We start from the raw sequence: 25022 nt of genomic DNA, 5'->3' as shown, positions 1-25022 counted from the left end.
AATCCAGGAGCCTTATCACTTGTCTCCAGAAACACAACAGCCTGATCTCCACTGATTTCAGGCCCAGAGCGATATCCAAGGTAGTATGTCCTACATGCTGCTTTATTACTCCTGCATTCCACTTTTAAAACCTGACTGTCACTTTACTGACCAAACCCTTTTATCTGCTCCCTCTGCACTGGACCCACTGCACCTGTGTGCGAGGAGTCTGACAAGCAGCACTGTTCACACACTGAGAAAAGCTCATGGGGTCTAGAGATGCAAACCCCAAAGGTCATGGGGTGAGGAATTTAATCCAGGCTCCAGAGGGTTTGGCCCTGGCTGTGCCCTGAAGAGGATTACAGACTGGTGAAGGGACACACAGTGCCACCACCACCCTGCTGAGGTTGTTACTACCTGTATTACCAAGGGGTTGGGCACAGTGTGGCCACAGATTGATACACCAGAACACTGGAGTGAGCACAGCACATTAACCCTCCCTGTGGCAGCGGAGTTGGAAGTAGAGGATCTTTAAGATCCCGTCCAACACAAGCCATTCTGTGATTAAGAGAAGAATGTGGTGACTTAGCATCATCCCTTGGTGACCAAACTTCTCTAAAGGACCCAAGTGAAGGCAAACCTCAGGCTCCTTGCAGCCAACACCTGGCCTAGACCTAAAAAGGGTAAAAGCAGAAGCCTTGGTGTGATCCTAGCTGTGGGAGACATCTGCCCATGGAAGAGCTGGAAGATCAGCCCTTCTTTCCCCTGGGCTCACAGGCGCAGAGGTCCAGCCGGAGGATCACAGCCTCTCTCCCTGAAAGGTCTGGATAAACCACAAAATAAAAGTCAGGGATAAGTTCTTCAAATAAGCATTTGTACTCTTACAGAAAAACAGTCAGGGCTAAATCAGAAGCAAATGTCTACTACTGTCAGGGCTGAGTCAGCAGGTGCTTTTGATAAAACCATCATTTCTGCTCAGAAAGAAACCCACATGGGTTTGTCAAATGGTTAGCACAAGAAAATCCTTGCACTCCAGCTTGGATACGAGCATTAGCTAACTTCTGCATGAAACTGAATCCCTTCTGCATCTGAAATGTGCAGTGATGCCTTGTTAAAAACTGCCCTCATGTCTATTCCAATATTCAAATTTAAAAAATTACACTCTCTTTCTTTTCTTCTGATTTCCCCCCCTAATTCTGGTTTCATCCCACCTCTCCATTTTGAAGAGAAAATATTTTTTCTCTATTTTTCTCCCATGTTATTGAATACAATATGTATTCAATACAATGATATGGAAGAAAAGTAGAGAAAAAATAGAAAGCATTATGAAACAGTAAGTTGAAAACATTGAAAAAATAATAGGAAAGCTGCCTTTCTTTAAATTCTTGAATTGTGGTTTTTTATTTCAAAGATAGATTAAAAAATTGCACTCATAAAATCATTTCACAGGCTTAGTGCAGAGCAGAAATTCCCTATCTCACTTATTACTAGAGTAAAGCTCTAGGTCCTTCTGTTGCTGTAATCACAGAATCATAGAATGGTTTAGGTTGGAAAGGACCTTAAAGATCACCTAGTCCCAACCCTCATATAATAAATGTTAAGTGTAAACGTTAAGTGGCCTAAAATATAACAAGAGAGACAACAATAATAATGAGCCATGGTTGTTACAGCTTATTCCTGTGCATTCATACAAAGCAATTCTTCTTCCGTCTGAAGACTCAAAACCAAAGACCAGCTGGGTTTTGGTGACACTTCCCAAGTGCCTGCCTCTTGTCAAAGCAAGATCAGCCTTCAGCCCCTACTCTCTTGCTGTGTGCTGAATTCAGTTAAGGGAAATAGCAGAGGCAGGGGGGAAAAGTAAAAATAGAGATAAACAGTTTCACTTTGCACTATGATTTCTGGAAATGCAGCATGATCTTTAAAAGAAAAAAAAAATAAATTAGCAAATTATTATTTAAAAACCCAACCAAGTAAACAGATTTCTTAGGTGTTCATGGGGCCCCAAGCTACCTGATTCTTAGCTGGCATCCCTGCCCATGGCAAGGGTGCTGGAACAAGATGGTCTTTAAGGTCCCTTCCTACACAAATCATTCTATGATTCTATGATACATTGCTGCTGGTTTTTTAAACCTTGAATTTTCAACAGTCATAAATATTTGTAGTGATATTTCTAGCATGCTCCACAAAAACAAGTACAGGTACCTACAACTGTTCCACCCTAGGGAGAGGCAGAAATTCCCAAGCAGAAAGATTCATGGTAACAGAATTGAGATCCTGAGTCCTCTCCCCAGAGAAACATCTCAACTATCCTGTGATTGAGGGCAACAGAGGCTTTCACCTGAGGTTCCTGACTATGATTAGTCTATGAGTTAGTGGGAATGAGTTAGTGGGAAATAGCTTAGTGGGGGAAAAAAGCTATTTTAAGAGAAGATAGTTTTGCAACCTCTTCACAACCGAGGACTTTCAGTTCACACTCCTTCCACTGATCACACTTGTCATAAGACATTGTCTAACTCAAAGCACACCATGACATCAGTTTCTAAACAGAATATTCCATTAAATTCAATACCAATCATATGATGAGCATATAAAAACTTCTGGGAAAAAGCAAAAGCTTTGAGGCTGAGAGGAGTAATTAGATCTTACTGCAGGCAGTCTGGGGACTGTTTGATAGATTACTTTCTTTGTTTTTTCAAGTTTTTCATCCTTGAGAACCAGCACTTAACAGCTGCGTTCAAGCAGAAGTAACCTCCCCCAGCCTGCCAGGATGTGTTCCCCAAGTCAGATACCTTACAGCAGGGGCCTAGAGGGTGATGTTATGTTGTGGCTGTGAGGTCATCGCTGAAAATAGTCTATTTCCCATGAATATAATGATGAGGGATAATTTTACAAAGAAATTAATAATTCTGCTCCGTTCTCATTAGCCCTCTCATTATTCTTTTGGGTTTTTCCAAGCAGAGAGCATGAGGTCAGCACATATCAAAAGATGGCAGCCATCTGAGAGTGCAGGAAATCTGCTTCTCTCTCTTCCCTTACCAGAAATAACTTCCCCAGTGTCATCAAGAAATGCAAAACCAAGGAGGAATTTGGCTTAAGGCAGAGGGCACAAGTATAGGAAAGTGAATAACTATGGGACAGTGAATCCCCATAAGCTGTGGAGTGATTAATCTCTTCATAAGGAGGTTTCACCTATGTGGGGTAAAACATATCCAAAATATCCTTCTGTCACTTACCCAAGCACTGGTCATCTGTAAGCAGATCCTCTGTTTCTGTCCAGTTCAATGCTGCTCCAAAGCTGTTGACACAGAAGGATTTCTTGGTGTCAGGGTCTTGCTGGGAAGGTCTATACTGGCCACTTTCATCACACTGCAGGCCCTGCTCATTGCTCTGGCAGGATGTGACACCTGTTACAAGTGAGCAAGGGAAGGAAAAAGGAGCTTTGATAATGCTGCCACAGAGTTTCACAGAATGGCAGAGGCTGGACAGGACCTCTGAAGGTCATAAGGTCAGAGCCCCCTGCTCAGGCAGGGCCACCTGGGCTGCCCAGAACCATTTCCAGATGGAAAAGGAGTACACAACCTCCCTGGGCAACCTGAGACAGTGCTCGGTTGTTCTCATAGTAAAAACATTTCTGATGCTCAGAGGGAACCTCCTGTGCAGCCACTGGTCCTGTCAACGCAGTAAGACAATGATCAATGCTGTAGGACAAAAGTCCCCTTAGCACAGCAGAGATTTCACTGAAAATTAAGCTATGATTTGCACCGAGTTTCATGCTCTAAAGTATGGTAGTCTCACTGCTTTGTTGCTACTTCAGTTTGTGTTTCAAACATTTCTTGGATTCTCTGTCATGCATCAAATCTCTGTTGATGTATTTCCAGTACTGTAAAGCAAAGTACAGAGGAGGAACTCTATTTTCATACAATGCCTGCTGCAGTGGATCTGTGGAATGTTGTGAGCAATGAGAAGAGCTATCACAGCAATTAATTCAGAAAAACTCTTCAGACTCTGCAAGGAGACATCAGGGAATGAAAGAAAGTAGGAAGATAATGTGTAACCTGGCTTTTGGAGAGGGCTGGCAGAGGTGCAGCACAAAGGTAAGTGAAACCAGGCAGGGAGCAAAGAAAATTGCAAGTACAAGTTTTTAAACCCTAAGGAGCAAACTTTTAAGAACACAAGTCCAACACCTACCCAGGAAACACACAGGGAAAAGAAGAATGACAACTGCAGGCAAAGAGCTAATTGATGTTAGGAGACATCACAATAAAAATGGGGGGTTTATCCCACCTAAGAGAACAAATAGGTTGAAAGAGAACAAAGTAGACCATATACTCAATGACACTCCCAAGAAGCCCATTCTTGGTACTCTTACTTTTATCTTATTTTTATATAAGATAATTCTGTAGACAAAACTGAATTTGGACCTAATAACTGATTTTCTGTACAGAACTGCATGAAAAAAACAAATCATTTAAGCTGAATTCACCAGTTTTAGTGAACATTTCAATAATTGCTTTGTGAGAAGTGTTTGTATTTGCAGGGGAAAGAGCTGTACAAAACAAGACTATTTTAGAGTTCATGAAAGTGCCAATAAATGAACTGCATAAGAAGTTTCTTACTGATACTGAACACTCAGATATAATTCCTGAGGACAACGAACATGTCTAGAGGAATCACAACATCCTGGATGAGACTGACCACTTGTTTCTCATGCATTTTTGGTCACAACACCAGACAGTTTGTACTTTGTAAAATGCTTTTGAATGTATGCAGAAGGAATCATATCCATCCAAAAAGCCCCAGAGGGAGGTTGTCGGGTTTTTTTTAACTTAGAGATGAATAAAAAAAAAAATCATTAGTTATTTGAAGCCAGAATATAAAGGATATGGAAAAAATGAGTTCAACTTACAGTGATCAGCACTGATTGCCCCATAGGAGCTGGTAGTTTTGCCCACAGGACACTTGATACAGAAGGAATGTCCTGTCTGATACTGATAGTAGCCAAGAGGGCAGGGAATGCATTCATCGTCCTGGAAATAACTGCCCGGAGGACAAACAACTGCAAAGAGAACAATCACCTCATTACTCGTTTGGAATTCAACCAGTTCTGGCATTTGCACACACATGTGTGGGTATATGTGTGTGTGTGTGTGTGTGTGTGTGTGTGTATATTTATTTATTTATAATGCTGATAGATTTCCCATAGGCTTCAAGCTCTTAATATATGTATTTCTAAGTATAACAAAGTAAGCACTTCTTAAGTGATCATTAAACTCATCAATGATAGGAATATAGGCTGTGATCTGTTTTCTCAGATCACCCTAAACCTGTTCTTGAATTAGTGCACATGAAGCCCTTTGGAAAGGCCAAGTCCAGGCCTGATTTCCATCTGTCAAATCCATTTGTAATAAGATAATGCAGGTGGATAAGTTGTGAAAGAAAACAAAGGAACACAAGCTAGAAAAAGAGTAACTTCTAACACTACAAACAGAAACAGGAAGGTTGTGAGGAGCAGAAACTCCTAAACCATCATACAGAAATCCACCATATGGTAGCACTTTCATTCAGAATTCCTGCTACAGAAATTTTTGTTAAGCACTTCCAAGCTAAACAGTAATGGCTGGATTAAAAGTCACTAGTTGTGCACATGACAACCCACACACAAACAAAAATATGTTCTTAGTGATGTTCTTAGTTCGTGTATATAGAATTTTCAAAACAATCAGGAGCAATACTTCCAGCTGACCTGTTGCATTTTACAAAGAAAATTCTTTGTCTTCTGGGATGTCATGGAATACTGTCTTTCCCTCCAGAGCATTCAAATGAACATTAAAGCAGAAGAGTCACAGACATATTTGCAGGACAATACCTCTGCTTGTTATTTCACAGCTGCTTTCCAGATGTAGATTTCCTTCAAAACACTATCAAATGTATATTTTGGGACTTTGACAAGGTGAAAAACTTTATTTCTGTTCTTGCCCTGCATCTTGACAGAAGTTTAAGCCTCCATGAGAGAGGAACAGTAATGCAATATTGGCCATTCTCACTACAACCCATATGATGAATTGCTGTTCTGGCCAAAACAGCCAAATGTAAATTAATTTAACTCATGGGAGCACATAAATTATAACAGACTAAAAAGACAGCTAGTAGAAAAATTATCATATCTTCCTTCATCTGCTGTAAATAGTCCAGTGGAAAGGTCTGGTATAATACAACTGTGAGATGAAATTTTCCTCCAAGTACGCATCAAGGCAATTACTCTGGGTAAAACACATATCTAAAATCAATTACAGAATGTAAAAAATCCTGGATCAGTCAGAATTCTCCTTTCAAAAGCACATTACTTAATACACAAGAGTGTCTGATACATTTTAAAGACAGTTTTCCAACACATGCAAAAAGCATAATACTCGTACAACAGCAGAAATTAAAGTGCAGTCCATGCCTAAATTGAAGACAAAATGCAATGAATGAGGAGACTAATTAAGCAATTAAAGTTTAAAATTAAACAAATTTAGCTTTTCAAAGCATTCTCCTGTTTTTGTAGTTTTAGTCACAATGTGAAAGAAACATCTGTGTCTCCTATCATATTTTAAGCAAGAAAAATTGCCTTTCATTTCATACATTGGATTGACAAAAGAGCACAAAGAGTAGTAAAAAATGTTGGTGCAGAATCACATTTTCTAGACTCTATAACTCTTGGAGGGACCCTTCGCTTCAGCTACAGGCTACACTGACACAATCACATAGAGGTTTGGTTTGACCCTACGAGGGAGACAAACCACTATACCGTACTTCTTTCAAGCATTAATACATTTTAACAACATAAGAAACTAGAGAACAGCTTTCAACCAAAATCTCAGAGCTAAATGTTACCACTGGGAAAAAACTCTGTAACCCTAAACCAGGAAAAATTAAATTAAAATATAAAAAACAAAACAAAACAAAAAACCAAATTTAATCCCTTGCTCCTGCACATGAAATATGGAACCTGCTCCCACTTCCAACCTGACTCTGGCTTCTGTGTACCAGGGGAACAAGTTGCAAAATACAGGGTAAGGAGCAACTCACTGAAGTGATTCCACAGGGATACCACCCTTTGCAGGAGCCTCAGCTCTCACTACACTGGGCAAGCTCAAAAACTGTCACAACTCACCATTGCCCAACACTTGCACTGCTCTTTTTTCCCTCCAGGGGTACTGGAAAACTTTGGGATATCCGATTCTTGATCTAGATTATTAGAAATGAAGTCTTGAGCTGCCAGTCACCTACCAATTTAGCCTGCCCTTTTGTTTGGGTTGTGTTATGCTCAATGCAACTCCGATAGAATTGTCAAGCATTTTAAAAAATAAAGAGAACTAGCATAAAAAGGTATAGTGAAACAAAGATAATTTAAAAATAGGCTTCAAGTTTTCTCCTGAAATAAATGGGGGAGAAGGGTTATGTTCCCAAAGTCCTCCTTGGCAGTTTCCAACTCTCTTCATTTTGATTCATACCTTAGCAAAGAAAGTGCCCTTTTTTCCTATTAAAATTTAGAAAAAAAAAACAAAAACCTGTTACCCCAAACTCTTAAAGAATTATATTAATAGATACCTGTGACATAACATAACTCAGTGTAAGACTGAGACTAAGAAAAAATGTCACATTAGAAAAAATTAACACATGATAAATGTTACCCATTTTACAGGCAGGAAAACACGAAACAAAGCTACAATAGATGCAAACCTAAATAAGCAGATGACTGTAAGGAAAGTATAAGAGTTGAAGATGCAGAAACATGTGAGTTTCATGTTTCTAAATGAAAATATTAAGCTTATTGAGAGCATCAGAAACCTGTCACTACTGAGTTGACCACACTTCCTGAAGGAAAAACAAATGACATTGACAGTGAAATAAAACCAAACACATCAAAAAGATCAGGATCTGAAAACACAATTTGCATTTCAAGAACAAGTTGTAACAGGAAAGAGGAGAGAATACAGAATCTCTGCCGCCCTCACACAACTTTGGTTTCTGTAGTCACAGGTGATACTTCTTACTAATAATCCCTATTATTAGTAGAGAAACAGATCCAGACAGGATGAATGACCAGGACATATCCATATATATATATGTGTGTGTATATATATGTATGTATTAGAGGAACCAGAAGCTGAATTCCTAAATTCCCAGCTCAGAATAAAATATACAGTCCTGCTACACAAACCAGTGTCCAGCAGCAGGTACACCATGACAGCTTAGAGTATGAAATCTCTGTCAAAAGTGGAGCAGAAACCTTTTTTCCACATCTCCATGATGTTTGCTTTACTGAGTGACATTTTCCACAGCTAGCTGGTTCAAATATTTATGAATTAACCCACAAGGCAGGTTAATTCGCTGATTCCTAGGGGCCTTTATGCCTGGCAGGCAGCACTTGGCAGAAAGATCCAATTCTTTGTAAGTTCTGCTCTAAGTGACGGATTCTACTTAAAAAATAATGATGCCTTTAAATAATACAACACTACATCTTTTTCAGTAGCTGGAGTTGTTATGGACTCTGGACTCAGGAGGAATTAATATTTTTTCTTCATGTATTTAAGTAACCCTGAAATGTTTCAGACTGTGGAGATGAACTGAACCTGCAGTCAATTTACCCTTAAAGGTCCAGGCTAGAAACCGCAGCAGTTCAAAAGTGGTTCGTCACTTGATTACCTTACCCAGGCATTAGGAAACTCTCTGAACTTAAAGAGGAACACCACACCAAGCAGGGAGATAATTTTTTTCCACATATTCTGGTTTGCTTCACAGTATGAAGTGATGAATTTCTGAAAATATTCCCAATGTTGGAAAACTTATCCAATACCTGCTTCTGTTATCTTATCTACAAGTGGTACATCTCTTCTCCTTTCCCTAGATAAAAAAAGGCTAGATATAGTGAATACGCTGCAAACTGGCATAAATGAGACATGGACTCATTAAGGACAACTGGGCCAGCAAGAACAATCAGGAACTGAAGGAAGGTTGGTGTTGATAAAAACAAGAGTGGGGCTGTTAAGGCAAAGGCACTTTGGCAGCATGACCTGGTACCAAGGACAGGTTGGCACAGCCATGGGGAGCTGTGGAAAAGGAAGGTTTGGCAGCCCTAAGCAGGATGTGAGCAGAAAGGCAGCCTGTTCCAGGGAACCAGACTAAACAGAAGGAAAGAAGAAGGAAAGAGGGCAGAAGTGCAGTTAGGTCTGGGTGTTAGCCAGCATCAAAAAAGCTTCCATCAGAGCTGGCTGGACTTGGCCCCAGAATTCACAGTCTCAGGACTTCTGTCATTTCTGCATCTAGTTTTTTATTCCAGGTAATGTATCATTATCTGAATCTCTGCCTACATTATCTTTGTGAAATCCTCTTATTAAGGATCCTGTACATTACAGAATGACTTTCTATTGCCAGACAGATCTAAAATAGTCCACAAAACTGTTTACAAAACTTTCTTTACCATGTCAATGCCAATTTCCAAATCGTTGGTTCAACACAAGGAAGGAACAGTAAGCAAAGCCCTAATTCCCATCTCTCCCATTCATGATGGTGCCTCACACCTTTCAAATATGAACCTTAAACAGAAGTTCACTGATGATTCTCTAATTTCAGTTTTATACTGATTCCTGACAACATCTAAGAATGGAAAGCTAAAAACAAGACATACCACATCCTTGTGAATAAGGAGATGAAATTCTACGAAACCCACTTCTACATCTGAGCTGCACACGTGGAGACAGATCAAACTCTTCATCCCGGGGAAAATCAATGACAGAATCTGCTTGGAACTGCTTGGAATCCAAATGCAGCAGAAAACCACCATCCTTAATCTCTTTTATAAATGCTCCAATGAGATTTTCCCCAACAATTGCATTTTCTAAAGAGGGAAAAAAATACAACAAAATAGCACGAAAGACATTTCCAATACAGGAATGGAACACAGAAACTGATGAACTTGAAGTTAAAAACAGAGGCAGATGCAGAAATACAAGGATGTTAACAAACAGCTGACCATAATGAATCTGTACAGTGTCTACCAAATCATAGTCTTACTTTGCTCACTTTGTTTAAATACACCCAAAACCACCGAACACAGAAAGACCCAAATCTGCCTTAGAAGGTAACGGAAGTTGGAACATAATGGGAGATGATGGTGCTGTGAGTATACAGAGAGGAGATTCTCCTCTGTCTCTTCTGAAACCATACAATCATTCCCTCAAAAAGCTATTTTTGTACTACAGGGAATTTACAGTGTGGAGAGCGTCAAAGAGATACTGTCCTCAAAGAGGAACACTTTCAAAAGAAAAGTTGGATATAAAACCAAACACAATTATACTTTGATTCACTTCCTGCAAACTGCTCAAATATTCACAGGGGCAAAAGAATATTTATAAGATATAATTCAGAGTAAATATAATTTAGATCAAATATAAGGAAGAAGTTTTTTACAGTGAGGGTGGTGAAACAGTTGACCAAGTTGCCCAGAGAGGCAGTAGATGCCCCACCCCTGGAAATGTTCAAGGTCAAATTGGAAGAGACTCTGAGGAACCTGACTGAGTTGAAGGTGTCCCTGCCCGTGGCAGGGGTGTTGGACTAGATGACCTTTAAAGGTCCCTTCCAAGCCAAACCATTCTATCATTCTGCATTTTGTGTTTTCCTGAGAATATGGAACAACTGGGTGGATGTGAACAATATCAGACTATAGAACCAGGCACTACAGGACCACTGCAGCTGCCATCTGTGTCCTGAAGGATTTTGAATTAAGTTCTGATCAAGCAAAAATTGCTGTAGGACACATATCTCCAAGCCCCAAAGTAAGAAGGAAGGACACATGAAGACAGAGCTATTTCTGTTTAGTGCTGGGAACACCATCCCAAAGCAGTAAAACTGGAGAAAAGGTCACACAGAGTCACCAAGGTTGGGAGAGACCTTCAAGACAATCTAGTCCAACCACCAACCCAGCAGCACCATAATCACCCCTAAATTATAGGGGTGACAAGTGACATTGAACATTTCCAGGAACCACCTCCCTGGCCAGCTTATTCTAATGCCTAACCACTCTCTCAGTGAAAAAATTTCTGATTTCTAATCTGAACCTTCCCTGGGACAACTTGAGCCTATTTCATCTTGTCCTGTCACTTGAGACCTATGAGAAAAGATTGACCCCCACATCCTTTCAGGCAGTTGTAGAGAGGTCTCCCCTTTTCTCCAGGCTAAACAGCCCCAGCTCCCTCAACTGCTCCTCATCCAGCTCCAGACTGTTCCCCAGCTCCACTGCCCTTCTCTGGACATGCTCCAGCACCTCAATGTCCTTTTTGAAGTGAGGGGTCCAAAAATGAACACAGGATTTGAGGTTTCGCCTCACCAGTGCCGAGTAGGGGGGACAATGACTGCCCTGGTCCTGCTGGCCACATTACTCTCGATACAGGCCATAATTCTTGATATGCCCACAGAGGGCATTTGGACTTGGGATATATTTTTAATATCTTTTATTTTGAAGGAAAATACTGACTGCTTTTAAAGAAGTTCCTTACACCATCCCTAACTCTCGTGGAAACCACAGCAAAGATCCGCCAGTCAGTGGTCTCCACATAGTTGCTCTAGGATGTCAGATGTTAGGATCATTCTTTAGTGTCAAAGGTAATGCAACTAATAGAAAAAGAGGGAAAAGGAAAAAAGAAGAAAAAAAAAAAAACTTGGAAGAAATTAGTTACATTTTTAACAGTGTGTGAATTGTGTTTCTCTGAGTACAATAGAAACACTTTTCCACCACGGAGGACTTGCCCAATGGAAATTAACATCTGGAACAGTTCAGCTCATGCCCGATAAAGTAATTTTCAATCCCAGTAAAGGCAGCTGGGAGAGGCAGTCCTATCTGAAAGAAACATTCAATTATAGCTTCTTTCCACTGTGCGGTCACAGCCTGAAAAGGGAAATAATCAACACCAAAAGCTCAATTATACCATACCAGTGTTATAAAGACAGAGAAGCAAAACATTTGAAAGCAAATTAGGTTTAATCCACAGAAATATCAGAGGAAGAAAACTTACCGATATCATGTAAGTCAGGGAGGGAAGCGGTTGGGATGTTTTCCAGCTGAGTCCTCCACGTGATGTTCACTCCCAGGCGATCCACGCTCAGGCATTCGACATAGACAGTGGAATCATCACAGACAGAAACTGAGCCAGTTTTTCCAAATGCATTTACCTCGAATTCAGAATTAAGTGAAACCACAGTTAGTCAACCTGAGCACTTTCTGGTTCTTGCCCTATTCATTTGCACTGTACCATGTTCAAAAGTAACACTGTCAAAAGGGGCTGTAAAAACAGAAGCAAGTAAATACAGTTTTAGCAAGTCACATACTCACTGTGAGAATAGTCAAAATATTGTCTTCCATTGAGACAAATTTTTAATAAATACTGGGCTCTGTCCAAACCAGCACAAGCTCATGTGACATGATTTTTATGGCTGGAACTAAGCTGATCTGCTGATGTGGTATGAGACTAAACCTCTTTTTTTCCCACTCATCCATATGAGGGTGCTGCCAATCCTGACAGATTTCATGGCATATTCCATTTTTCCACCTCTCTCAAACAGGCAAAGGTCTATGCTGTGTTTCACCTTTTTTTTTCTTTTTAATACAAAACAAAATCCAACCAAAGAAAACAAAAACAAACAAAACAAACAAAATCTACCAACAATGGAGGATAAGGAATTTAGATTACCTGGAGGTGACATAAACCACGAGCCTTCAACTCATCTAAAATAAATATCTGGAATGCCTGGAGTAATCCAGAGTAGTCAGAACTACATGTCTTCTCAGGAGGCAGGAGTAGTTGAAAGTGTGTTTGAGCTTGGACTGTCTGAAATAATTGGACCTCTAAAAATGAAGTAGAAAGGGCATTTAGTAACCTCACTAATGAGGAACCTGCCTTTCAGAATTACTTTTAGAAAAGACAACATTGATTTGAGGTTCTCATGTTGCATCAATATCATCTCCCCACTTTTAGGGGAAAGCAGTAGAGCTGTCAGTAGTAAATAATAAGCAGCAAGACACAAGCTTGATGGTAGTATCCCGTTAACCCCCTGATTCTGTGATGCCATACTCCCCCTGCAGCCTGCCCTAGCCCTGGCCACTCCCTCAGTTTCTCCCTATTTGCTCCTGTACCCCAACCCTGCCCAGGGACCGCCCCTGGGCCCCTGACAAAAGCACCCCACACCCCGATCACAAGGTCTCTCTCTCTGTGGCTGGGGGTGCAGGACAAGGTGTGAATAAAGCCATCTTACCACCCTCATGAGAGACCCTTCTCCACCTCCTTTATCACCACTGTGTTGTAACACTGCTGGCTGCCAGAGCCAGATCGAGGGGCTGTCTGAAATGGACTCTGGGATGCAATTAATGGCATGGCCCTAGGAAACCCCCACTGAGCTCACAGGGAGCTGCAGCCTGCTAGGCAGAGTCCAGCGGTTACAACACTTGATATATATATATATATATATATATATATATATATATATATAGGTTGAGCATTAGAGAAAAAGCCAAGTGATGCACTTAGATTATAATGAAGAGATATTTTACACTGGAGCACTAACTCACAGAAGGATAAGGACTATCTGAATCATTACTTGATGATTTTTCATAAGCCTTAGCAAATAGGAACTTCCAGAGAACTACATGAAAGCTGACATTATGCCAATACTTAGAAAAGAAACAGAAAGACAAGAATTATTGACCTGTCGATTTTCACTTTTCTTACATGCAATCATGAAAACACTTCTATTAAAAAAGGAATTAAATGGTGAAAGCAATTAATACTTTCATAAATGGGCTTTTGGAAACCCAGCTTGTCAAACTAACTGGGAATAAGTTTCAGGAGAGAATAAATTTGCAGAATAATGGCGTTGTCATGGATGTCTACAAGACTATTCTGAACTTTTGATAGCAAACCTAAGTGATGCTAATCACACAAATTAATGACATCTGTGAGCTCATCAGTCACAAAATAAAAATCTATTTAATCAGTTTTTAGCAAGAAAAAAATGATGCAAATATCTTGTCTCCCATGGAGTAACTTTGATCCCAGGCTTCATGAAGAGTTTGTTATCTCAGGTTCAGCATAAGAGTCGTATTGTCATTTCAGCTCCAAATGGAGCTGGCTCTTATCCCACCAGCCTGAACAAGCAGCAGAGCTCTCCCTCATTCAGCTCCTCTGCAGACCCTCACTGCATCACATACAAGTGTCACTGCTGCAGCACAATTCCTCATCCCTCACCCCAAAAATGAGCATGGGAAAGCCTAGGCAATGCTGGAAGCATTCCAAACAGAATGGTGGAAAGGACCAGAGGATACAGAAACCTGCTTCTTCCTGCAAGGCACAAAGCCCTCTCTCTGCTTAGTTTTTCAGAGTGTATTTAAAGAGCTGATTTAACCACAGTCTCTAGATGTATACATAAAGAACAGGAAATATGATTTTTGAGAGTGAGGGTAATTATCCATTGGAACAAATTACTAAGTGTTTTGGTGAATTTGCCATTATTGTGAAGTTTATTCAATTGCCTTCTGATGTGTTGGGAATTTTTCCTCTCTCTGTAAAACCATGCTCTATTCCAAACATGAATTATTGGGGGAAGTCCTTGGCTTACAGTAAACTTTATAGCAGATTGACACACACTCCCCTCTCTCCTTACAGAGTTGTTCCACTGCCATCAGGCAAACATGGAAGTCATTTCATAACGTGCTACAAAAACCTAACAAGCACAATCACAGAAAAAAGTTTCAGTCTGAAATTTAAAGTTTTAAAGATTGATTAATGTGTGTAACCTATTCTGGAAATGAAAAGTAGCTCCAAACTTGGCAGAAAGACTTGTATTTCTCAAAGTTCAGCACTGCTACAAATTGCCATTTTGATCAGAATGTATCTCTTTTTTAAAGTAATTGAAAAGGCCAACGTTAATATCCAATTACATGAGCTCTGAATGGACACTCAATTCTTCCAAGATTTAAAGTGCCATTTTTTTCTTGAAAGCAAAATGGTTTGAAAAATACCAGAAGTCAGCCAACAAATACAACAATAATCCTTAAGAACAGACTTCTGCAAAAAAACATGCAGGAGTAAGGGTGACTTGATTATGCAAATAAATAGTCAAGCTCTGCCAAATTCAAACATCTGGCGCTCATCTGTTCTTCCAGGACTAAGTAGTTCCATCAGAATCACTTATGGTGCCAGCATCTTTTAACTAACAAGAAAAATCTGCATATAGATTGAATAGGTATTTATAGCTCTATTATTACAGGCAAGAGGGACAGTTTCTGGCACAGGGGCCAGCCAAGAGCCAGAAGTGAAGATGGCAGAAGACAGGACTCATCTCCTGCACCTCAACTTAGCAACTCCCCTATAACTGTGGGTGTTATTCACACAGTAGTTCTGTGATAAAAGCTGATTTTTGCACTGTTTACACTTCTCCAAGCCCTCCCCAAGCCCCAGCAGATCAGATCAGATCAGATCAGATCAGATCAGATCAGATCAGACATACTCTGGCAGGCCTGGAGCAGAGGGGCAGCCGAGACCCAGCGCCGCTGCCGCACATCACACTGGGATGAGGTGTTGGGAGTGGCACTGTAGAAGCCCTGGCGACACACGAGCTGGCACTGCTGGATGCTTGGAGCTTGCCCAGGGACACTTTCACAAAGCACAGCCCCATTGGCAACTGCTGAGGCACCAAATGGCAGAGCACACTGCGGACCTGCAGGCACAGGAGAAAGAGGATGTGTGTTAGAGGTGTGCTATGATGACTTGTAGGAAAAATCCATAAACCCCTCCTATCCACAGATTCAAACCCTGTGCCTTCCCCACTCATCAATTTTGATCTGGTTTGAGGTCAGCTTGGTTCAGATTACTGAAGCTGATGGAAAGACACATACTGACTGTGATGGGCAATGCATTGGGTCCAGAAAGGGACGTGCATGGTTTCTAGGAACAGATATATTTTGAACAGTCATGAATAAATTTAAGCAGGAAATGAGAAGGAGATTTCTAACCAACAGCAGAACAAACCTTTACAAAAGATTTCTAATGGAAACAGGCAGGGCCAAACAAACCTCCTCTCAATTCCCTTTAGACTGAAGTTTGAAAGGTTTGAGATCAGGAACTCGTGACTGTGGTGTCTTCAGCAGCACAAAGATGTTTTAGTGACCAGCAGGTCAATATATACATTTTTTATATATATATATAAACAATAGTGTAGACCTTTGTAATTGGAGCAGTTTTCCCTAGCAACCCACTCTGCATGAGTACAGTCATTCAAACTCTGCTAGCCCACTAACAGACTATTACAGCAGGCTAATTATAATGATAATTAATTTCTACTAATCAGTACAAACTGCTTCACTCAGTATTAGCCAAATCCCAATTCAATTACTAAATATATCCAGTAATACTTAAACACTTATGAGTTCCAGAGCTACAAAACATAGGAAGAAAAAACAGCTTCCTCACTTATAAATAAATATAAAGATGTTATCATATCATATGATTCACTTGCTTGCTGTATCATTTTCCAAATTGCAATGCTCAGATCAGTCCCAAATTTCCTGATCACTGGAGAGAGGCAAACACTGATGATGGTTCATGTCTGAGCACCCTCCCTCTCCACTTTTGGTGGAGATATGAAGATTAATTCCAAAACCACGCAGCCACTTCAATTGAAGTATTAAAAACTTTGTATTAAACTTTCAGTTAAAGTATTAAAACATTGCAGGATGAATCTGGGATCCAGTGGGTGCAGTACAGCTTTGTTTTCCCACTTTAAGCATTTCAATGCCAACAAAAAAGGATTTCATATCTTCCTCTCTGAATTGCCAAAAGCATACTTTTGTTCAAGTCTCCTTTATAGCAACTTTTTTGCAATAACTCAGTAAGTGGGGCCACTATATTCCTTCTCTTCTCTCATTGACTCTTGTAGCCAGACTCTTTCTCAGTAAAGGTGGAAACCTGGCGTCCTTGCTTAACAAACTTCTAATAAATCTCCCAAGGTTTTAGGAACAAAAGAAATCTCTCTAAAAGAAATAGTAATACTTATCCTGGCCATGAAATTACATTAATATATCTATACAGAGTATGTAAAAACTAGTCTGTGGTTTCTTAATTGCTCTAGCACATTTCTATACCCAGCAAGTCACATCCAGTCTCAGCTGAATGCTACTACAATCTCTTACTGCGCATTCCGATGAGATTTGGTGTGTTATGTCAGGGAAATAACCAGCCCCCAAAACAGAAGTGATCCGTGGTTTCCTGGTGTTGTTCAGAGGTTTCAGTTCACCATCAGTAATTTGGCCATTTATCCCTCTAGAGATGCCACTTCATTTATTATTTTTGTCAAACCTTCACCATTTTGTCACTGTCCTGTTTCTTCGTCCTGTAGGAGTGAATGAGAATCCAGCCGAATACTGACACTTCTTTCATAGGTGTTTCCAAAGATTTCCACAAGGAAATTAACATCTCCAGGACCTTCTCTGAAAATCTGTCTCTCCTCTGTCTGTACTCAGACTTATGGGAAGTGGGCATGAGGATGGGAGATGCATGTGAGGGCTGCTAGGGCTGTACTTAGTGTCATGTCTCCAGTGCATGTCAACTAGGAGTTGGATTCTACCTCCAATGGAAGTGATTAAACTGATGAAAACCTCCTGGCATTCACTGGCCACTCTGAGTTATTACTTTCTGTTTACAGCTATCTATTCTCTTGCTGCAGGAGAAAATTACCATATTTTCCCACCACAACAGCTTATTTTGCTGATAGACAAGATCTCCAAGGTAGCAGTATGGTACTCCTTTTCCTGAACAATTATTAGTAATTCCCAAGACTAGAGGCATAAGGCTGGGTAGACTGAGAAGAAAACTAACTTTTGATTCTCTATTTTTACACAATAACTAAGTCGTTTGTCATGAAAAGTTCCATTGCTCTTTCAAAATCCAGGGCGACCACTAAAGATTACTTCAATCTCTATGCAAAAAAGAAACAAATAGCTTTCAGTAAAGCCAGGTTTCCACTACAGTTTCAAAGCAGTTCTCCTTCTCAGCTCAGTATTATAAAAAAAGAAAGGTCATTAATCACTATTATTTGCTATTTTCTCTAGGAAAAGTACAGGATGGAAGCAGCACTGTACTTGTGGTCAGCTCTGCTTCTCTGAAGAGCTAAAAACCTGCCTTGGATGGCTACATTCAGGTGACTACACCACCCTACTTTGGAGCTCATCTCCTCAGAGCTCCGCTGGCGTCTCCATACAACACCACAAGCATGGGGCAGATACAACCATGGGGTCTCCTGGTTTCTCATAAAATCCCATCCTCAGAGCTCTCTATTGATACAAGAGAGTTCAAAGAAAATTATTTCCAAGTTGGCTGAGCAGTTACCTAGTTGATAAAAACCTTGCAGGCAGTTGGGTTGACACATTCAGATATTTTATAATAGAATTGTGAAATCATCAAGTTTGGAAAAGACCTGTATGATTATTGAGTCCAGCTATTGACCCAGCACTGTCAGCTCCACCACTAAACCATGTCCCCAAATGCCACATCTATTTGGATGGTGAGCACAAGCCTGTGTTACTCTTTATATGGCAAAATCACAAAAGGAAACAGAAGCAAATTGTGTGGTCTTGTTTCCCTAAATTTTTTTCAACCCTTCTCCCCTAAAACAAATGAACACCAACAAAAGAACTATGAAAACAGCAGTGTCCTGCAGACACCAGTTGAAGGTTTTCTTTTTACGTCGTTACTTTCCACACTAATCGTTACATTTTGGAGCATAGCCTTGTAGAAAGTTTAATTAATTTTTCTTCAGTGATGGGAAAATGCATAAAGGCCATTGCAAATTAAATTTATCCAAATGTCTCACATTTGGATATCTTACTGGAAACCATGAGTGAATTCCAGTGCTTCACAGCTCTGGTCATGCAGGAAATACTCTGTGAATATGCAAGGTTTTGGCACATCCTTTTCACAATTCTAGTCACAAGCCAAGAGTCAGAATGGCAGAAGCATACATTTTTCAAATTTTATTTTAGTCAGCTGAATGGGTTTTAATCCCAGAGCCAGCTCAGACTGGAGCAGGTTCAAGTTTGCAGCAAGCTGTTCAGATTGGCTTTATAGCTGGGTTTCATAGCTCAACTGGTTTGATTCAACCAATTTTATGAATAAGTAAAAGTCAAGGGTCCATTCCCTTCTCCTTTTTCCCTGACAAAGCACCTGAAGAAAACTGGTCATCATGCCCAGGCAGGTCTGATATCTGCTACAACACAAAGATAAGCATGTTGCTTGAGCAAATTTAAAGTCTGAAGAAATAAAATTAAATTCAACTAGGGAGTGGAAAAATTTAGGATCTGGGTTAAATTCCAGGCCTGGATTTGCTCACAAGTAAATGCCTGAAGCAGGAACTCACTTGCACATTCTGGTCTTCCTCCGCTTACTCGTGTCCCTGGCACCTCTTCTCCACTGTCAAAGACACACCAGCAGCTCTCCTGGTCCTGGCTGCACTGCACGGGGGAGAAACTCCCATTGTCCCCTTCACACTGGGGGATGTAGCCTCTGGCAGCTTCTCGTGAAACAGTTTTGGACTTCAGCATGTTACAGAAACTGGGACCTGTAAAGAGAGAAATTCTTTGCAAGATACAGAATAGAAGACAACAAATTGACCTAAAGACTTTACCAGCAGTGCCTCCAGCCTGTTTTGTTGGTAGGAAGAAAGACAAGTGACCATGAAAACATAAATAATTTGAATCATTATAGAAACATGGAATTTTACTTCTACTAGAAAAACCCCACTTTTTTTCTAAGATTAATGTACAAGTGATACTATTTTAGAAAAATTGTTGAAAAAATACTGTTCTTTATTTTTCATTTATTTTTTTTTTACAAATGTGATAGTGTATAATTTAGGTGTTCATATTTAAAAGGCAAAAAGAAATAAGGTTAATGTTTTTAGTAAAAATTTTTGATCAAGGTAATTTTAAATACAATTGTATGATCATACACATTTTAAAATAGTTAAAATGGTGGTAAGAAATCAAAGATTAAAAAATGCATAGAAGCCTATTCATCAATTTGTCTAGACTGTGTTTTTTCTGGTGTAATGAAAGCAAAGGGTAACTATCTTCAGATACCCTTTCTGTGTTGCTGTGCTTGTATGCACCCTGTCACTGAGGAATCAAACTATGAGCCTCCCATGTTTCACAGGCGGCATTCTGGAAAGGAAAGCAAAGCATGAGGCATCACAGGCAGGGGGCAAAGCATTACTCACACTCAGGATTGCCATCCAAGTCTTTGCTGCCACGTTGGAATATTTCTCCTGACGCAGGATCTACACACCAAATATCTGTGTCCGATCTCTGCAGCACAGTGTATTCTCCTGTCTACAAAGAATCAAGGACATGTCATTGCAGAGCAATGTACTTTAATGCAGACACACCTAAACCCACACCCCAAAGATTGGTTAAAATGTTTTATTATATTTACACTTTTCCATTAATACAACATATTGAAAAGAAACACAAAATACAATCTAACTAATTTAACAGACAGACTAGTCCCTGAGAGAATCAAGAATCATTTAGGTTGGAAAAGACCTCTAAGATCATTGAGTCCAATTAAGCACGGTGTAGACTAAAAGTTTATTGACATGAAATTCCGATAAAATCCTAGTTTGAAATGTGTTCAAAAAATGTGTAGATGTGGTGCTTAAAGATATGATTTAGTGGTGGACTCAGCAATGGGGGTTTATAGTTGGATTTGATCTTTGCAGGCTTTTCCAACCTAAATGATTACGTGATTCTATAAGATAATGATTCTATTACATGAAATGTCTGTTCCTCGCTTGTCTCTATCCTGCTCACTGCCACAGTTTGAGAGCATCACAGACCCTGTTTTTTGGGATATCTGCACCCAGCTCTCTCTCACACTGTCATTCTCTCACGGCTCAGGAAGAAAGAGCTCCCCAGATATCAGTCAATTAAGACATGCTGATTAAGCACAGCTCTGCAAGAGCACCAGGCAGAGCCAGCCTGTGGGAGGGAAGTGTGGGCAGGCACAGAGCTTCCTGTTCCCAGTCTCCATCTCAAAAATATTTAAATTCTGCCTTCTGCAGGGAAACACCAGCTGTTATTTTTGTCTTACCCTTTTCTTTCAGGTTAATAAAAATGTACAAGGGGTGCTTACAGAGCATGGACTAAAAGTGCACATGACTTTGGCATGGTGTAAACAAAACTGCTTCCTCCCTCAGTCATGTTAAATCACCTCAAGGCAGTTGGGGATGAACAGATCAGCCGTAGAGGTGTCCAGCTTTGCACTGCTCTGTCTCCAGCTGGAAATTAAGGCATTGGTTCGGGATCGCTGACATGAAGTCTGGCCTGTCAGAGGGAAAACATTTTTAAAGTAAAATCAAGCTTCAGACCAAAGCAAGGGAAAGGGTTGCATCACCAGCTCCCTCACACATCCGTATTAGGCACTGCTACAGTTTCAGGCAGGGAATTCCTCATCGGTGTTTGATAAAACCACAGAATGGCTGAGGTTGGAAGGGGCCTCTGGAGACACCTGGCTGGACAACTGGTCCAATCCCCCTGCTCAGGCAGGGCCACCAACAGTAGAGTATCCACTCTCAAATAATGCAAGCCAAAATCATGCACAGCGAAATTAAATGAATTAGCAAAATAAGAATAAAATTCCTTCTCCTTTTTTTGCAATGGTTAAAAGCAAGCCTTACTTCATGCATATCATACTAGAATTTCCAATAAATATTAAAATTTGCAAGAACAGGTAAAGACAAATATTTAGGAAGAGGACCCAACTGACATTTGGGAAGTTCTGCTGAGCGTGAGACCAAGGAATCCATGACATAACGTCCTCTCTCATCCACACACCAGCAATGACCTGGCCAGGGAAGAAAAGCAGCTTCATTTTAGATGTTGTACTTCAATGTGCTTTGTTGCATACCAGGAGGTTTTTCATCCTCAGCAGCTCCATAGAACAGGGTCAGTAAATCTAAGCCACAGTTAAGTTTGCTCTTTAGTAGAGATCTAGTAGATCTCAGCTGAGAGCAGTGGTGTGAATGGAAATGTAGCAGCTCTGGTGAGAATCCCCCACTGCAGCCCTATGACCTAGTCCCAGAAAAATGGCATCATCCACAAACTTGCTGAGGGTGCACTCCAACTCATCATCCTGGCCATGACTGAAGGCATTAAGCAATACCAGCACCTGGACCAACCCCCAATGAACACAACTAGCAGCAAGCAACTGAATAGCTACTGATTTTTGAGACCCAATGAGCTGCCACTTGACTCCAGTCAATTTACATATATCTTGTGGACCACATCACTTTCCTTCAGTCTGACTACTACTGGTCTTCTATCCTTTAATTAGAATTCTTCTTAGATTTTCTTTTTTCCAACAGCCCAGAGTGTCTTAGGAATTGCTCACCTGTGCTCTCATAGCACTGACTTGGCTCCCAGTTTCCCAGGCCATCACACTGAGGGATGTAAGGGAGAAATCCCAGCTGTGCTGCTTCCCCAGCAGAATGTTTTGAAGTAAAATGACTCTGCCAGTAGAAGTGTAGGACTATAAAAGGGACATAAAAGAAAGCTGCTAGTGCGCAATACAGGATATATTAGAAGCACGTTTGCAAAAACCTGAATGTTCCCCATACTTCAGAAGACAAATTAATAAATGTTTAAAGTACATAAAGGCTGGTAAGTGCCCAGATTTTATATTTGCACTGTGTCATACATATGACACTACTGAAATCAGTTCTTGGCGTGGCAGGTTAATGACCCTGATTAATTACACCTGCTGACTTGCACCTGCTTTTCAGCAAAGTTTCATTTGACATCAAGTGCTCTTGCACAGATTCTGGGCATGACTATTTAATCAAGCTCTCCTTTCCACCCACCTGACCATGCAGCCAGCTGGAGAGCAGAGTCACTGCCTGACAGCAGCTTTTGGGAGATCACTGCCTCCGTCCTGTCGGGCCCAGCAGAGCGCAGGAGGTCCCTGTCCGTGAACTGGATCCCCTTCGCCAGCAAGAAGCTCTCTCCAAAGGCAAACTGGGAACCATTTGAGGCCAGAATGAGCTGCTCTGCCTCCTCCATAAATTTCATGACTTCCTGCTTCACACCTTCACATATACCAGGACCTGCATTAAAAAGTATATATATGAAGAGTATATTAATGACTTTCATCTAAATCCAGTAAAGAGCTGCATTTGAAAACTACCTGGTCTTTTAACTAGGATCATCTGTTTCCCTCTGTACTCAGTTTGGAATTGCATAATGAAGCAAACAAAGGACACTTGTCAGTGCCTAGCTGTTTAACAGCAAGTGTCTGAGAGTGCCAGGAGTCACACAAATATTCTCCATGTCCTCGGCCAAAGGCTTGATGATTTCAAGTCCTCATTGGTTACAAACAGAGTTAATACATCTCTACAGAACATTCCATCAGTTGCTGCCATAAAAAAACTGTGGAAAATCAGAAGTGTGAGTCAGAAAGGAAAATGAAGGTATATCCCTTAGGTATGGAGTGGCAGCTGACACTTGGCCTGTCCTCTCCATACACCTACTGACCCATAAGTGAAGTTCAACACACCAAACCAGCTCCATGAAAGCTGCTCCTCCAAAATAACTCTGTTAATCTCCTTCATCTATTCCCCACTTGCCCACAGAACTGGAATCTCCAACAGTTTGCCACTCATTGTCCTGTTTCTTCCTCACAGCTGGAAAAATACTACATGATGAGAACCATTTCAGTGATGGCATTGATAACATAGGTCATCTGCAGGAGTCACCCCAAAGAGGACCCAGCACCTTTGGAGGAGGTGTCTAGACAGAGAGCTTACTGAACTCAGTGCTGGCCTCCCTCTCCTCCTAGTGACTTCTAGAGGATATCTGTTACTCTTGACCACATAGTAAGAAACAGTAAAGAAAATCCCTCTTGCTTCATTTTATGGCATTCTTGAAAGTCATTTACATCACAGTGTAATCCTGCTTTTTCCAAGCAACTCTTCACACTTGCTAATATCCTTTACCATCTGGCTAAGTATCTTCTGCAAAAGCATTATATGTCCAAACTCCAAATTATAAAATCTACACAAACTTGATATGGAACTTTATTCCTCCTTATTCTCAAAGCTCAGGCACCACTTATTTACCAGAAATGAGTCATTCCTCTTCTGATGTCCAGTGATAATGGCAGTGCTGATGATCTTTCTGACAAGTTATTTTCTCCTACTTCACAGCAACTGAAAGGACTTCCCTCTCTTGTGGCATAAAATAACAGACCAGAAGCACTACTACATACATGCCAGAAATTGTCACTTACATGCTGGAACCTGGTTCGCTCCTGCCTTTGTTCCCTCCAGCTCTCTTCCTTTGCTATCAACACACCAACAATCACGAAGTTCAAAGTGGCCTAATGGAGTACTGAAATCAGTATAGGGTCCTGGGTAGTAGCTCAGCTGCTCAGTCAGAAGCTGCCAGAACATATATGGGTCCAGTAAAATGTTCTCAGATGCATTGGTCACGTTTCCTTCCAGCACTTCGGGTGGGAGATCCGTGAAAGAGGAATACATGGCAAATGCAGGGAAGACATTCTGGTGCCCAGCCTCATACAAAGCTTTAACAAAAGCCAAAAAGCCTCCAGAGGATGCCTCTTTATACCCAGCTATTGTGTTCAATAGATCAGCAATGGGCAGGGGGTTGCCTTCATTGTTCTCTGCAATCCACTTTTCGTACCACTCAAAGGCTGTCTCGGGAGGGCCACTGCACTGCACCTGCCTCCAGCCACCCTCAGCATCACACTGAGGGAGCTGGATGCTGGACAGCTGAGGCACAGCACGTGGATCTGACAAGAGGAGCTTCACAGCCTTGAGGAACTCCTGCCCAGCTGTTAGTTGGCAAGCGCTTGGGCCTGGGGAAAAGAAAAACATGCACATCTTGTGAATGCACTGAAGATATACAATGCCCCTACCCTCCAGTACCCTCCAGTACAATAAAC

At 40.8% G+C, this 25022-nt stretch overlaps 1 protein-coding gene across 1 annotated transcript in view; it reads right to left on the bottom strand.

The window, feature by feature from the left end:
• Positions 1–25022, bottom strand: part of TG (thyroglobulin) — a 149068-nt gene that overhangs the window by 106758 nt on the left and 17288 nt on the right. Inside the window, exons 10-22 of the mRNA XM_069005512.1 lie at positions 24348–24935; positions 22924–23166; positions 22455–22592; positions 21831–21908; positions 21276–21388; positions 20284–20395; positions 19426–19626; positions 15523–15732; positions 12711–12865; positions 12036–12192; positions 9653–9862; positions 4886–5035; positions 3213–3383 (exon numbers count right to left, since the gene is read on the bottom strand). Coding sequence (XP_068861613.1) covers positions 3213–3383; positions 4886–5035; positions 9653–9862; positions 12036–12192; positions 12711–12865; positions 15523–15732; positions 19426–19626; positions 20284–20395; positions 21276–21388; positions 21831–21908; positions 22455–22592; positions 22924–23166; positions 24348–24935 — 2526 coding nt within the window. The remainder of the gene's footprint in view (positions 1–3212; positions 3384–4885; positions 5036–9652; positions 9863–12035; positions 12193–12710; positions 12866–15522; positions 15733–19425; positions 19627–20283; positions 20396–21275; positions 21389–21830; positions 21909–22454; positions 22593–22923; positions 23167–24347; positions 24936–25022) is intronic.

Source organism: Aphelocoma coerulescens, chromosome 2 (assembly GCF_041296385.1).
Source record: "Aphelocoma coerulescens isolate FSJ_1873_10779 chromosome 2, UR_Acoe_1.0, whole genome shotgun sequence".
Taxonomy (NCBI): domain Eukaryota; kingdom Metazoa; phylum Chordata; class Aves; order Passeriformes; family Corvidae; genus Aphelocoma; species Aphelocoma coerulescens.
The sequence above is the reverse complement of the archived record's forward strand: the minus strand, read 5'-3'. Positions and strand labels throughout refer to the sequence as shown.